We start from the raw sequence: 16,236 nt of genomic DNA, 5'->3' as shown, positions 1-16,236 counted from the left end.
CGCACTCCTACACATAGACGCACATCTTGGAGCGCGTTCTTTCCTTCAAATCTCTGATTACACATTAAACTGGCAGCCAGACAACCTGTAGCCAGTGTACAGCTGTGGACATCTGTCTCCTTTTGTACACAATTCTCTTGCCTTTCTTGTTTTTTCATTTAGAAATGGGAACCTCTGAAATCAGTGAACCCTGTGCCTCTGAATCGCGCCTTAAACCACATGACGCTAAAAATCTCGAACACGGAATAACTTTTGATGTTGATTATTTCATCAAGAAACGCCAACATTCATGTTAAAAACCCTGAGTTGTCCTCACCAAAACAGCCACTTTAGGGTTAAAACAATCAATGATCCTCAACAATGGGCTCTGTTGGCTTGTGCTCAGACCTTGAGAGCAATTATAACTCATTGTCAGCGTAAACAAGCGCGGACCTTTTCCACATTCAGCAAACTACACTGAACCTTGTCACCTCTAGATTGCTTTTACGCTGACAACTCCAATTCTTTTCATCCTCCTGTCTTGTGTTCACTTCTTTGTTCCCTTCTCTCCATGAAGTAAAAATTAACCTGAGCCTATCTTTGCCCAAACCTTCGACAGTGTGTCCGAGTGGCATTTCTTATAACTAAGGCTGTAATTTCTAACCCAAAACCAATGTAATTTAGTAATAAACCCACCTCCCACAAGCTCATCCATCAACACCACAGTAATAAAGGCCCCTTGCAGATCATGGGCATGAGGGTCACTATTCCTCCTCTATCTCCTGCTCAGAGTAATACTTCTTCTCTGGAGGGAATCTCCCAGCTGCCTTGAGGACTTAATCAGATGTGATTCCCAAAATAAAGAGACCACATTAAGCCTCGCTGAGGAAGTGCTGACGGAGGACTAATATCTCCTCATCTGTTTATTATGCGCTATAAAGTCAGAGTCGAATGGAGAGAACTCCACGAGTGCTTAATTGCATATTGATGTGTATCGCAGGAGAGAGAGGCTTGCCCCCGCTACAGTGTGGGTGGCAATGAAATGCCCTGAAAATAAGCAACGATGGCACAGACGATTTCCAAAACTCTGGCTCGGGATTTTTCCATTTATTTTAATAACAATTTTCATCATGAGGGGAGTGCCAGAGCAGGAGAAGCAGAGCAACACACTGAGGGATAATGATCTCAGGCCTCCAGTCAAAACTCAGGCTGGCTCCTTAACACGAGCAGCTCGTAAACACAGCCGATAGCAGCGAGGGAACGCACCCAATTAAAAAGCTCTTTCTTTCAGCTCATGAAGACAAGGCCTTGTTTTTTTTTTACCTTTCATCTTTCACCTGTCAGAGAACTGAAAGCAATACTATAAAGCAGCTCTAACTAAAGACCTGCAGCGCAGGGCTTAACCCGGTCGAGCGGAGAGAAAGTGCACAAGAGGAAGTGGTTTGACTGACAACGGAGGCCTAAAAAACACAAAACAAAACAAAACAAAAAAATCCCCAGAGGCCTTGTGAAATTCTTCCTCTGTTCATTCCGCTACAAATGATATCTGTTTATCTTTTAAAGAGGCAGACGATTCGTCGTTAACATTTCTCGTATCTATGCGTAAACACACAACGACAAGATAAATCTCATAGCGAGAACCTGCTGTGGTTCCTTTTTCGACGTGTCGATGGTGAGTTTGGTTTAAGGGTGAAATACTCGAGAACGATTAGATATACGCAACATGGTGCTGCACATAAATGATGCAAGACTATTGACTCAAAGAGATCAACACGAACAGCTCTTTTACCAGCAAATATTTAATGAATTCATAAATATCATGAAATATCTATAAAGATGATGCAAGCTAGGTTCAGTATTATTTAATGAACTGATTTTAAAAATAGTCAGTTAATTTCTCCCAGTTACATCACTGTGAACTGAATATCTTTTGGGCATCAGTTTAAAAAAAAAAACCCAAAACAAGCAATTCAACCAGTGAGCAAAGAAAATAATCTAATAATAATAATTAATAAAATAATAGACAGTTGCAGTGTTGCTTCCAGCTCATGCAACAGTGTGATAAGAAGAAACAAAAAACTATGGCAGTCTGCATCTGTCGCTGAGCTGCACAGGTGGCGATATGTGGGCTGCTCTGTAATAAGATAAACTGATGTGTTGACACAAGCCAGCAGATGGTGCCACTTGTGATGTTTTCACACGTAACACAGATGCATTAAACACTCCCCCCCTCCCCTCCCCCGCTTTGACAACCACAACCTGTATTCTTTTCAGAAGATACAAAGATCGATATCTGGCCTTTTATCATCAATGGACTCGGGAACAAATGCGTTGTCTCGAAAACCAGCGTGCAGCTCTTCTCGCTGGTGGCTTGAAGTACACCTTGCCTGATTCATCCATAGCGGCTACCTCGTTTGCATACATAAAACAGCGAAATAGAGTCATGTGAACGAGCCACAATGTGCCAAATACCTTCCGTGCACCCAGCAGTTATATTAGAGCGTGGGCGTGTGAAAAAAACACAGATCTGATGTTTTACATTCTGTGTGGGTTACTCTGTTATCTGTCTGTAGCAGGCTTGTGGGAATATGCGAGGGAGTTCACGTTTCAGTTTGTGTCTGTGCGCTTGCAAGCTCTCATGTCCTGCTGTGTGTATGTTAACCACACTCATCCTGTGCGTCGAGCCACTCGCCTGGGAACATGACGCGCTCCGCCTTTTACCCCCTCGGTCTCTTCCTCTCCCTCACTCTAGCTCTCACTGTCTCGTAAGAAACTCATTGTGCTGTGAGGTAAAAAAGAATACGAAAAGAAGAAGAAGTCACATTTCGCCCACAGCTCTGAACACCTGAGCTGTCACTGAATTCTTGAAATGCAGAACGAAGCATCACCGAGTACGTCGCACAAACAAAGTCATGACCTGCTGTGGTGAGGATGGGGTGGGGGTGACACTGAATTAGGCCACAAAGTGAAAGCATGTGTGTCCAGGACGGTGTTATTCAAACATGCAGTAAGTGTGTCTCTCCCCATGAGCGGCGAGAACAAAATGGAATCAAATTAGATCAGGAGAGGGTTTATTTTAGCAAAAGAAAGCAGGATGGGGGGCACTGAAGTATCGGTTACAACGCTAGCACACTTCTATTCCTTGGTTCCATTCTCTGAATCGCTCTGAGGTCAGAGCGCTCTGCCGAAGCTCCCGTTTTTCCTTGATCCATTATTCATGCTTCCCCAGTGGAGCTCTGCCTCCGTGGCAAATAGGTTTCCACAGCTACGCCGGAGCACACGCGTTCACACACATGCAGATAATGATGCAGATAAACACGCGTTCAGATCATCCACATACAGTGTCAAACTGTCTTTTCACATCCCGTGACACAACAACCATAGCGAAGTGTGAGAGCAACAAATTACTTCAAAGCAGAAGCAACAGAGGGATCCAACGGAGGCTGCAGCATTTCACGCCTATCGGGGGCCGACATAAGCTCGTTATGGAGCAGTAACCATGGCGGGCACACATATGGAGGAAAAGGGTTCCTCCTCGGCCAGCTGGGCCAGAGGAGAATCAGCTGGACTTTTATCCTGCAGGTTCATTGATCGGCACGTTAACAACAGTAGTTATAAATTAGCAGAAAGAGGGAGAGAAAGACAGAATATACAGCACGGATTCAGGGTGACGCTTTTGTGTAGCAGACATGAAAATTGGCTCTTGGCTTTTAATATCCACCCGTTGCCTCTGTGGAACTGTAAATTCAACTGAATCTGAGCATTATGCCTCCGTTATATCGAGTGAAAGGCCACTGCCGACTCCAGAAAATCTGAGCTAGGAAAAGAGGCCAATGCCTTTGTGTGCATTTGCCTCTTGTGTACAATAAAAAATCTTTACCCTGCTGGGATGGCTCCTCTGGCAGTCCCCACGGAAATGCGCTGGGTGCCCGGACGGTTCAGATTGTTCTGTCCGTTAATGGTGAGAGTGTGGTGGCCATGGGCAGATGAAAGAGATGGCATCACGGGGGAACAGGGGAAGTTGGCAGCGGACAGTGGCAACTGCACCTGTTCAGCTTTAGCTTGTCCACCTCCCAGGCTAATGTTATTGTTGTTTGTGCCGGTGGAGCTGGATGTTTGAGACCAAAATGAAGTACCGGCGAAGGTATTGCTCTGCCGCACTACGGTATGGGTCCCTGCAGTGCCTGCGTTGCCCGCCGTCCCCCCGTGGGGTTTACGTCTCTGGGAGGCCAGGATGGCATTAGAGGCAGCTCTTGTACTGTTAACCAGGATGCACTGCTGGCAGGAGCAGGGCTGGCCAGAGCTGGCGCCCACAGGCCAAGACTGGGACTTGGGGATGGAGCCCATGATGAGCGGGTAGGCCAGGTCCATGCGCCTCCGCAGGCGTCTCTTTCTCTGGCTCTGCCTGTTGGTCTGAGACATGCTGTTGAAGTCGATGAGGTAGCAGAAGCCCAGAGAGGTCAGGTCCAGCCAGGGATGCTGCTTCTCATAGGCGTTCTGGATGGTCACGCAGATCTCCATGTCGTACGGCGTCCATGAGCCGTTATCGTTCTCCCACTCCCACACCACACCTTTCCCTGGGGCAGATGACGGATCATAGAAGTTCCTCTGGACTGGTCTCATGGTGCCTAAGAGGAATCAACAGAGAAGAGAAGTAACGTGAGGACGGCTTTGTATTCAGAAAGCTTATAACATGTTTCACTCCAGTAAAATTAGCATGTAGAAAAGAAATGGGGGCGGGGGGGACTCCTCGAAAATCCCATATCCCATAATGCATCACATTGTCCATAATATTCAATTCAGATTTCTTCACAAAACCTCTTTTGCATCAAAGCCAACACCTCCAGATTGAAAAACAAGGAGCCCAGAAACTGAAAAACCTGATGACATCATAAGGATCATTAATGCATAATCACTTCTCTAATGACGTCTGTGCCTCTGCATGGAGATTTTAAAAGTTTGCATAAGTAACCCTATGTATCACCACGGTTACTTATCATGAGTCATACTCACAGGCTTCACCACACATAATGAGAAGCTTGTTGGAGTGCCCCTTTAATGTATTTCAATTATTGATCTCACCACAGGCCGAAAATGAGATGGTGCTAATTTAATGAGAAAAAATAATAGATAATAGAACATGGGTTTGCCTTTCACAGTTTGGTGATGTATGCTCGCTTGTGTGCCGCTATAATTAACAGTTAATGAGTAAATGAATAACTGTTTGGATGATAAATAGACAGAAACTGCCTGTGACATTAGCCTGAGGAGATCCGCAGCTTTTCTGTGTAAAGCTCATCAAGTGAGCTAACAAGTGTTGAGACGCCAACTTGACCAACTGAAGGAGATGAGGTATAAGAGTTCACCTTCTGCCTGAAGCGATAACAAACTGGGGTGCACACATAGTCCAATCACTCAACCTTTGAAGCTCCTGCTGTGTCGTAAACTGCATGCATGGCCACATCATGCCCACAATGCCTGCTGTGTCCGTCTGAACGGTAAGGGGGTGGGGGGCATAAAGCCAGGAGCTTTGTACTTCTGTCCGTCTGCTGATGACCACTCAGCTCCCACCTCCATTATAACACAATTACTGTAGTCACATGGGAAATTAGGACACCTTAGCTTATCCATCTCCCCGCCACACGTCAGCACGGGTATCCAGGCACTCCAGCCGAAAGCGTCATCCCCTCCTTCCCCCACCTAATTTAACGGGTAAATGCACACTCCCAAACCAGGGAGGACCAGGGTGATAATGGAGGGAAGGGAGTGTGTGCCGAGGATGAATGGGGGTGGGAATGAGTAGAGGGTTGGTGGGCAGCAGTAAACCCTCACCCGGGAGCTTGATGCTGGCTCCGGAGAATAAAATGCATCAGCAGGATCAGCAAGTCTGACCTTGAGTCGTTGCTGCAGACTGCTAAAGGACTGGGCTCGACAGCTAATTTTATTTGGAGCGTCTTTAGAACCACGCACACACACACACACACGCACACACACACACACATTTACAGATGACTGCTCAATGAGCCAGCTGCCTGTGTCTCTCACGTCTTCAGTCAGTCAGCCGTGCAGAACTTTCTCAGCCAGTCACATCCATGTCTGCTCACAGCTTGCCAACTTGCTTTCTTATATAGCACTATGCAAAAGGGTAAAAACCACCTCTTGTTTCTTTAAATTTTGCTTCAAGTGAGCCAGAGTTTGTTGTAATTAAAAAAAGGGTCTTGAGCAATAGTTCTCCAGGGTTTCTAACGGTCTTTCTGCTTTTTCACCCATTTCTAGTCCAGTCGACTGGACAATTTCATAGCTCAGTCCTTGAACACTGACCTGTGAAATATTCTACAATAAAAAGCACCTGACTCAAGGGATGAGCCATTGGTGTTTCTACATATAACATCTTCAGGCACTTTCCTACAGCAGCCTGTTGCAAAAACACATCAAGTTTTCCTATTATATTTAGCCGAATCTCAAAATAGCAAGTTGACAGGCATGATATAGAATAACAGCAAACCTACCATGTAATAGCATAATATATCATAATATTACTCTTGCACCAACGTGATTTCCAAAGAGTTACTAGCAAAAAAACATTGTGTTTCTCAGCACATGTGCAGCAAGTCCTTAAAAAATGGGAGAAAACCATACAAGTGGAGTGACAAAGAAGAAGTACCAGGCCTAAAAAAAAAAAGTACAGTAGATGAACAGTATCTGAAAATCATCTCTTTAAGAAATAGGAAAAGTTCAGGCAGAGACCTGACACAGGACCCACAGAGATGCATCTGGACCTTCGGCTGATCAGTGATTGTCTACAGTCTACAGCTGTAAAACACAGTGGAGGCTCTGTCATGGTTTGAAGCTGCATTTCAGACAGTGGTGTTAGAGATCTTGTCAAAATTGTCGTATGGTTTTACCACAATACTGAATTTCCATGTATGTTTGCATGCTTCCCATTGTGGTTTACGACTTTTGCACTGCACAATTTCCATCGAGATAATAAAAAGAAATAACAACGATTTCAGCGTATTTCAAAAATACAACACGCACATTAACAAAGCACTAATTCCTAAATTTAATAATTTTCTCTATACACAAATCAGGGGAAAGCTCTGACCCCCTCATCACTGTGGCAGCTGTGGGATGCATTATGTTCATGGCCCGATGGATGGCGGCACAGCTCCAAACAGTCTTGACCAGCGTTAAAGTGTAAACTGTAAATATTTAATCATGTGGAGATGTTTCATTTCCAGTCTCAACTTCAGGGAGGAAGCAAAGATGGACATTATCTCTTTCTGTAATCCTGTTAGGTATTTGTGAGCACTTTGATGGTGCACCATGCATGAAACGAGCTCAACTTGAAAGAGTTTCTTCAAACAGTTCAGTGGGTTTTAAAGGATGAGCGTCTGGCAGTCAGGTTTCTTGAGTGTAACTGAATGAGGTCAGGACCGAGCATTGCTCAGCATTTACAGCCAGATAGCTGCACAGTTCAGGACTCTCATTCTTCACCATCACACTGGAGTCGAGCATAAAGTTGTCCAGTAACTAAACACAAGGGGTTGTTTGACAAAGCTTATAAGGTGTGTATGTAGGTTAAGAAGGTGTGGGGGATGGGGTGCTAGCACCTAGATGTGGTTTGCTGAGAAACAGTTTCAGAATGTAACTTCTCCTTAAAACCACACATTGACATTTCTAGTCAGATGAAAAGCCAAATTAGCATTTTGTGCTAACTCCCATGTTTAATGTGATGAGTATCTACCAAGGTCATTTTAATTAAATCATACTGGAACTAGTAAAAATGAGACCTTTGAATTTGGAAAGCTAAAATAAAAACCTTTACAGTTCGGTATTTGTCAATTTGGTAAACTTTTATCACATTTCTTTTGACTGACATGCTTACTTAGACTTTGGATGTCTAGAGGACTTCTTTCGAAAAGTTATCTGGTTTTTACTGTTACTATTTCATTTGAAAAATTAAACAGTAATTTATTAAGTACACACCATTGTTTCGATTGTTAATGAAGGACAGAGCAAAAAAAAAAAATACCCAAGATAAATAATCCAATAAATCTGACTTTAAATAAACTTTAAATATTTGCATTCTTGTGTAGAGAAACTATGAAGCACACCGAAGAAAACACCAGAGGTCACAACAACACTTTGGTCTGGGAGCCTCCTGTAGGAAGCTTTATACAAAACATACACCCTGAATCTCTTCTCCGAGTCTCATGTTGGGCTGTAATTCTCTGCTGTGTATCCTACCTTCCTCTGTGAAAACCCAGGACCGAGTTGTTGACGTTCTCCCCATGACCGTTCTTGCTCTTCCTAACAGGAAACGAAGCGAGAGTGGCTGCTTCCTGTCTGAACCTGTGCGCCTTTGGCAGCCATCTTTCCTGCCTTCCCTTCTCATCTCTCTTATCTCATCTCCCACATTGTCCTCTAGCTGTCCTTTCCCCAACACCAGCATGGTTTGCTCTTGGGCAAGCTGGAGCTGTGTGATGTATTGCCACATTGGGCCTCACTGTGGGACTCTAGCCCTACTGTCACACGGGGCCAGGAGGGTTCAGGGTGAGCTTCATTGCCCTCTCACATCATGGCTGTAGGGAAACTTCCCTCTGTCTGTTCATCACATGACACCATGCCAGTCTCCATCCTTAATAGCTTTGTTTTTCTCTGGAAGTGAAGGAAGCCCAGTCTGAATCACCGTTTTATATGGAAGGACATGCATCATTAAATTCTAACATCCTTGGCTGCCCTTAGAGGCTTACAGCATAGAGACACAGCAGATTAGCAAAATGATGCTTTGTAAAACATGCCAAAGGTTTATCTCTGAAGAAGACAACGACAGCTCGCATATCACAGCAGGAAACCAGCTCCAAACACTGCAAAAACGAAGCTTCTGAGAAGATGAACTTATGTCTAAGGATTGAAGAGATGCTATCGCCTTTTATTTAACCAGCAAAACAGCTCCTTCAAACACAATAGACATAAACAACTACAACATCTTAAAAATGTATTGTTATATTGACCTGCGGTTTAAACTTTAATAATATATGGGCACTGGAATTTTTTATTTCAGACTGGGATCATTTGTTTTGTAGTCTGTAATCACGTTCAGATTAAAACATATTTAAAATGTAACTGTATGCACAGAGAAACTGTAACTTCCTCATTTTAAAAGAGGTGAGAACATTGTGATTGAGTTCGTAGTATAATATCCTATGAGATTCAGGCTATGAATGGAGATTCACAGGTTCTCCTGAGCATCAAAGAGCCAGACCAAAAAAAGTCCATGCAACTGCTAACCCAGCAACCAATGGGCTCAGCCAATCGATGACAGGTGATACAATCACCTAATAACCCAACCATATCATACACCCCAAATCCCCAATTCAAAGACAATGAATCATTTCTGCTTGACTTCCATAAGCAAAGCTTCTTTTTTTAGGTATAGACACAAAAACTGTTTGGTTGGGTTGAGACGGACACGGTCAGGTTGAAAACAACATTACAACATTAACTCTTTAGTTTTAAAAACGATGCTAAAGCTGAGACCAACGCGTCCCACTCAAGCAGCCCTATGTGACAAGTTAAGATTCAGATGCCTCTTCAAATATCAAAGCAGAAAACAATTTTTTCAATTTTCAATTTTGTTATACTAAAAACATGGCCACCGGTATACGCACTTATTCTGTCTTTATCCTCTACTTATAATGTAACACACAACAAACTAGAGGAAAAAAGGCTTTTACACCTCGTTAAAGTTCATCGAGGGAGTAAAACTACTTCCTTCCACGCAGAGACCCTCTAAATCTGTCACTCGGGTTATGACACGCTAACTACTCTGCGGTGTGTTCAAGAAAACTGTGGTCACAAGAGCCTTAAAGAAAACTGTCAGTTCCTTATGATCTCTTGTCTTGCCGTGGGTAACACCTGCATGGCTGCTGCAAAATACACAGGATTTAATCTTTGCTGTCACACTGAGGAAAGGTTTTGCTGTCGCTGAAGCTGTCTCTGGGGTCTTAAAGGAGAAAGGGCAGGAGGAAGGGTTTGCTCGTATGTGAACCTTCATACAACTGCTTTCCCTGAGAAAAGCACCGACGGAGTCAGCACCTCATCTCCTCTCTCATCTCATCCGCTGCTGACGCCAGCTTTCCCTCGCTTTCCACCGTCTCTCCTGGATCTGTTTCAGCAATGCCTCGCTGAGCCATTCTTCACATTTTCCACTCTGTCACTCACTGGACCCCGTCCCGCTCTCACTCAACGCTCAACTCTTGGAGCGAGAACAAAAATCTGTGTCATTGAATTAGGGCGCGCATCACCTTGTAGTTAATGCTCTTCTTTGCACTGCTGCTTTGGGAAGAAAGGCAGAAGAGAAGCGCCAGGATCAGGCACTATAATATGGCCTTATAATTGACAAACCTCTTCAATTTCCCTGGGGCTGCGTTGAACCTATTAGTGCGGCGGTTTCCAATTTAACTACAGACGGATGGGGGCCAGTAACAGGTCCAGCATCATATGCCTTGACGGTATCTGAGAAGCAGAGCTACCTATTCTTTGTTAGAAACCAGGCAGCCCACTGCCATAAAAGAGAGATCAGTTACAAAACGTATTTTAATGTAACCAATATTACATTAACTTGATCTTGCGCTTTCACAGTGAAGAAAACCACATTTTTGGGTCAGCTGTGGCTCAGGAGGTAGAAAAGGTAATCTACCAGCCTAAAAGATCCCTGGCTGCTCCAGTCTGCATGTACAAGTATCCTTGGGCAAGATCATGAACCCTGAGGTGCTCCCGATGCATTCATCAAAGTGTGAATGTTAGTTCGAAAGCACGTAGGCTGGGAAAAAAGTGCCTTTGTGAAAGGTCAAATTGGGCTGTAGTATAAAGTGCTTTAAGTCCTTGAGCAGAGTAGAAAAGCGCTATATAACAACCGTTTAATTTACCATTCCCCAGTTAACTAATTAACCTTCACTTTACAAACTGTCCAAAATAGTGATAATGTGCTTTTTTTATGCTGCGAGCCAATGCTGACAATAACCGGACTGATTTAGTGGCTATTTAACAGACCATACAGTATATGCACTATTTTTGTTTGATTTGCTGTGAATGCATTCAATTACAAAACTTGCACCAACTGCCAACAATTTCAATGCGGCGTGACCAGACCCAAACTCCGTATTATCACCTCTGTTAAGAGCTGCATCTTCAGCTACACCTGAGCAGTTTTCAGCAGCTTTCCAAGTGTGTAAAGTCAAGTGTGTGCTCATCACTTTTTCGACATTCACAAGGTTGCACACGGTGAATTCTGTGTGACAGGTTGAGACTTTTAACGTAGACTTCTACTACAATGTCCCGAGGCATCTGAGGGTGAAGATTCAGCGGAAATGAGGGGAAATGTGATGCAATCGGTTGTTTTTTTGTTCATGCTGACACAATCCCTGTTCACCGGATTTGCCTCCCTGTGATTCTGGCCCACTTCCAGAAAATTTGAAGGGTCCTTGTTTTGACACACTGGAGGCGGACCGGCCTGCTGAGGTGCAAGCACAAAGACAGGGCTTCTGCAATTCTTCTTCTTTTGCAATTCATTTTTATTTATAAAGCACCAAATCACAATCATTATCAAGACCCTACAATAATACAGAGAAAACCCCAACAATCAGACAACCCTCTATAATCAAGCACTTGGCAACAGTAGTAAGGAAAAACTCCCTTTTAACAGGAAGAAACCTTCAGAACCGGGCTCAGCGAGGAGCAGCCATCTGGTGTGACTGGTTGGGGGTGAAGGGAGGAAGACAGGACAAAAGACACACTGCTGAAGAGAGCAAGAGATCAATAATAATTAACAGCACAGCTCTGGAACAAGATGACACCGAGCTGTGATGTTTACAGGCACATCCAGGTAACCTTTGATCATACCCATTGTAACATCGTTATTGAACTGCAACTTAGAAATCAGGCATATTGAAGAGGTAAGCACATAATTAAAGTCGGACAAAATATAAGGGGTGCTTACTGTGACATCATCTTGACTGCACCTTCTTCCAAACTTCAGCTACAGAAAAGCATATCTTTCAGAGCATGGTTTGCCACAAATTAATATTTACCACAAGTTCATTTCATTTTACAGTTGAACAATTCAACAGCACAACCGCGAACCAACGTAGCACCTAGGCACAGGCTCTTCAATTGCCAGCACACGGCCTTCAAAATACCGTCCATATGAACAGGGAACGCATGATGAATATGCAAATAAATCCTACAGTATGGGGAAAATAAAATAATTGAAGTGCGTTTGATGTTTTCTAATAAACCCCAGAGCACAGCTAGGGAAAAAAAACAGGACTTTCATCTCTCAAAAAAGGGCCTTAGCAAACAATAAACCCACGCTGGCTATTAGTGACAATCAAGAGACAGAAAATCGTGGCTAAAAAAAATGCACCGTGGAAAGATCTATCTCAAAACAGATCTGTGGCTACAACGTAAATACGAGGAGAAGTGAACTATTCATTTATATGCATGCACTGCTGCGAGAAAAGCTCTCCTTTTCAAAAGATGTTGTCATACCTGTACATGAAAGCCTCAAAATCTGTAAAAGCATTATCTGCTCATTAACGAATATCCTGAGATCAGAGAGCATAATAATGAGCCTGGCAGTCTGGCATTAAGCTGCTTTAACAGCATTATATGTTTCAGTGTCACAGTTCGCCTGCTCCTCTCTCACAAAATCACACATTAAAGCTAATATTCTAGAGTGAGATGACACTTTATTTCCCCCCAGCACGCAGTTCTATCTATCTATCTATCTATCTATCTATCTATCTATCTATCTATCTATCTATCTATCTATCTATCTATCTATCTATCTATCTATCTATCTATCTATCTATCTATCTATCTATCTATGGGCATACATGATGAACGAACAAAAATGGAAGAGCAACCGCTGGTTGAAAGGTGGTGGAGGAGAAAAGGCGTAAAGGTGATTGAACAGGAGAAAAGAAAGGGGGGAGATGCAGGGGAGAAAGACAAAGATAGAGTGAAGGTGCGAGGAGAGAGAAAATGGGGAGATGGAAAAGGGCCAGACAAAAGTGCACAAAGAAATGCTACGTGAGTGTATTAGGAGAGAAGGAGCAGATATGTGATGAGGGGAAGTTTTCTGCCAACGAAACAATAAAAAAAGAGGATGTCTCACTTCTGCCCGAGCTCAGAAAGTGAACACTGCAGTAAAACCGGCCCAACTAATACAGTTTTGCTGCCAGCAAGACAAAGTGGTGAAGAAAAGTGGCGTAACTCCCACTGCAACCCTACACATCCTCAGCCCCTTCAACACTCCAAACTCTCCCACACCTTGGCCTGGGGAGCTGGCCAGTTACCATGCACTTGTGCAGAGCTTGCACTTACTGAGGTAACAAAAAGAGACAGAGAGGGGCAAAAAAAAGAAAATCTTCAGAAAATTAAGTTACAGTCCTGTCCACCTGCCAGCTCCTGTAGTGCCGCAATAGACCCTGAAACAACCTTCATAGATGTCGTGACGGTTCTCGGATGAAGAGGTTTGAATCTTCTGCTCTCTGACTCATTTTGTTTGTGTACATGCATGTGTTTGTGTGACCACTAGAAGACTCTGAACTACCCTGAAGAGGTGAGTGTGTTTGAATGCACAATGGCTTCTGCTTCACACCACTTCAGCCTCATCACGTCCAGCAGGAGCCTCGTTAGCGTGTCAGCGCCGTGCTGTCACATCACTAGGGCAAGCGAGTAGGAGGCACAGCCTCAAGCACCGTCATAAGACACACAAACACACACTAACATGCAAGCTTGGCTTCACACAAACATAGCTCCACACTGCCAGACAGCAGTGCCAGGGTTACAGTTAAACAGGTTTCTTGTTAGGAGTGAGAGGCACTTTCACACACGGGAAACAAAATCCTGATACGCTAACTTTTCCAGTCAACTTATAGGCTGACAAAACTGAAAACAGCTTTTGACAACATTCCCTTTTGAGTTATGTGATCAACAAAATTTTCTGGGATTTTTCTAGGTGGTACCAATCAGCTGGTGCTAAACTAACAAGCTAATCAGTTCCAGCTTGCTGTGGGAATTTACTGTGGCTTTAAGGGCACAACTGCATTTTACAGTAATGACAGGTATTATGAAGCCATGGAGTTAAGATGTCTATGGGGGAAAGCCATGTGGACATGACATCTGCCTGCCCATAATTACTGGACACTGACTTTTTTAGCTACTGCATACTGGCTTTCCTGCAAAAAAAAAAAAAAATCAGCCTTTTCAAGTGTATAATTGTAAAGATGAAATGGTTTTATGTAATAAAAACAAACTTTCATCTGGCTTCTCCCCCCCCTTTTTTATATTTTCCATTATATTTGTGGAATAAAATGAGTCACTTACGTTTTTATTTTACAAATATATTTGAATTTGAAGAGTGAAGGAACTGAGATGATGTCTTTGTGCACTATCCCATTGTATGTGATTCACAGAGTACTGTGCAAAGGTCTTGAGACAACCTTCAAATTTCTTTTTATTTTGCTAGGAACATGAGAAATAGGTGAAGAGATTTATTCAAATGTGCAAACATACATGGAAATACAATATATTTCCATGCATGGAAATATATTGTACACAGTTGTACAATTCAAATGAGTTTAAAGGTCAGACCGCTTTTATTTTTCAACACAGCCTGAACTCTCCTAGGCAAGCTTTCTAGATAGTTCCCCAGGCTACTTGAAGGACACTCAAAGCTCTTCTTTGGATGTTGGCTGCCTTGCTTTTACTGCATTTGCACTGTGTTTGGGATCACTGGAAGTCCAGATGGTATTGTGCATGTCGGGTCAAAATCTGACCGTACATTTCTGTGTTTACAGTTTTACCCTAATTCTCATCCTTAAGAATGGCTTCTTGACCGTCACCCTTCCACTGAGATCATTTCTGATGAGAAAGAGCAAATAGTGGATGGATCAGCTGAAGGGTCAGATGCATCCTTTAGGTCCTGTTACAGGTCTTTGCTGGATTGTTTTTTCTTAAGGGCATGGCTTTCAGACACTTTTCATCTGCTATAGATAATTTTTTAACCCTGCCACTTCTTCTTTTGTCCTCCACTTGTCCTACTACCTCAGATGTTTTAAAATCAGTAGGTCATCAGGAATCACCTTGGTGTAAAAATATAGTGGTAACAATTTTATGCAGGCAATTTCATAACATTCTTGCATAACACTTCTTGTATGACTGCTCAAATGTTTAAGAGGTCACTATTAAATGTGGTGGTGCAGTAATTTCACTACATTAAGAGAGTTGACTATTTTAGCTTCCCTATTTTTGCATTGCATTAGCGATATTTGAACCACCTCTAAATGCAATTTGGTGCAACAGCATCATGTTATTGAAAACAAAATCTCCACGACTGTCTGGAAGAAATGGAATATACTGGACTGCATTGCAGGTATACCCGCTAAAATGACAATACTGTCAGTGGCATTAATATCTTGATATTTGTGAGTGATTCCAAACATATGGCCAAGCTCTTACAGCTCATCATACATTGTTGACATGCTCTGTTCAGCAGGGAGAAAGTGATATACACAAGTGCAATTCCCACACCACATGGTGCAGTATTCAGCCGTGACGACACAATATTTCACGTCAGGCGTCACACCGCTACAACAGACTGTACATCAGTGAAATCAGTGAAACCCATTTACATGCTCAGCAGAAAGCTGACTGACGGCCAGCCCAAATCGGAGCCGACTTTGAGGAACAGCTCGCGTGGTTCACTGTCTGAACTTAAGAAAATAATTCCAGCAGCGAATCAAAGGGGAAGATTTCATGGATACCCAGGATCCATTATTGCACAAAAAAATATGAAGTGGAAGATAAGCGGCGATGGCGGAAGGGGCTAGATGGAAAAAAAATTGCACAGAATATTACATTTGACAAATAAAAGAAGTCTGACTCACTGAGATGAACAGTATGCAGTAAATTAGTTTGCTGAGATGGGCTTTTATAACCTTCACTTCATGGCTGTCAGACACGGTCAGGTCTTATCAGAGGAAACGCCTGGCTACATTAAAGCAAGCTGTCACTGTGCCAGAGTACAGTGCTCAGCTTTGATCAGCAGTAAACTGGACATGGTGTGAGAGAGGTCAGCGTATATCAGACCACCCGGTAGGGTGATGAACATTTTATCTACTGTACCCCGTGACAGATTTACCAAAAACAACTTCACCTTAAGTATGTTCTACTTTCCCGACGAGT

At 43.2% G+C, this 16,236-nt stretch overlaps 1 protein-coding gene across 3 annotated transcripts in view; it reads right to left on the bottom strand.

Moving 5' to 3' along the window:
- Nucleotides 1–16,236, bottom strand: part of dtx1 (deltex 1, E3 ubiquitin ligase) — a 48,054-nt gene that overhangs the window by 18,415 nt on the left and 13,403 nt on the right. For all 3 annotated transcript variants that reach the window (XM_026187120.2, XM_080309019.1, XM_026187121.2), the window contains exon 3: nt 3,860–4,607. In XM_026187120.2, the coding sequence (XP_026042905.1) occupies nt 3,860–4,607 (748 nt within the window). The remainder of the gene's footprint in view (nt 1–3,859; nt 4,608–16,236) is intronic.

The sequence above is a fragment of the Astatotilapia calliptera genome, chromosome 12 (assembly GCF_964374335.1).
Source record: "Astatotilapia calliptera chromosome 12, fAstCal68.1, whole genome shotgun sequence".
NCBI lineage: Eukaryota > Metazoa > Chordata > Actinopteri > Cichliformes > Cichlidae > Astatotilapia > Astatotilapia calliptera.
Note: the sequence above shows the minus strand (reverse complement) of the source record. Positions and strands in the feature narration are given on the sequence as shown.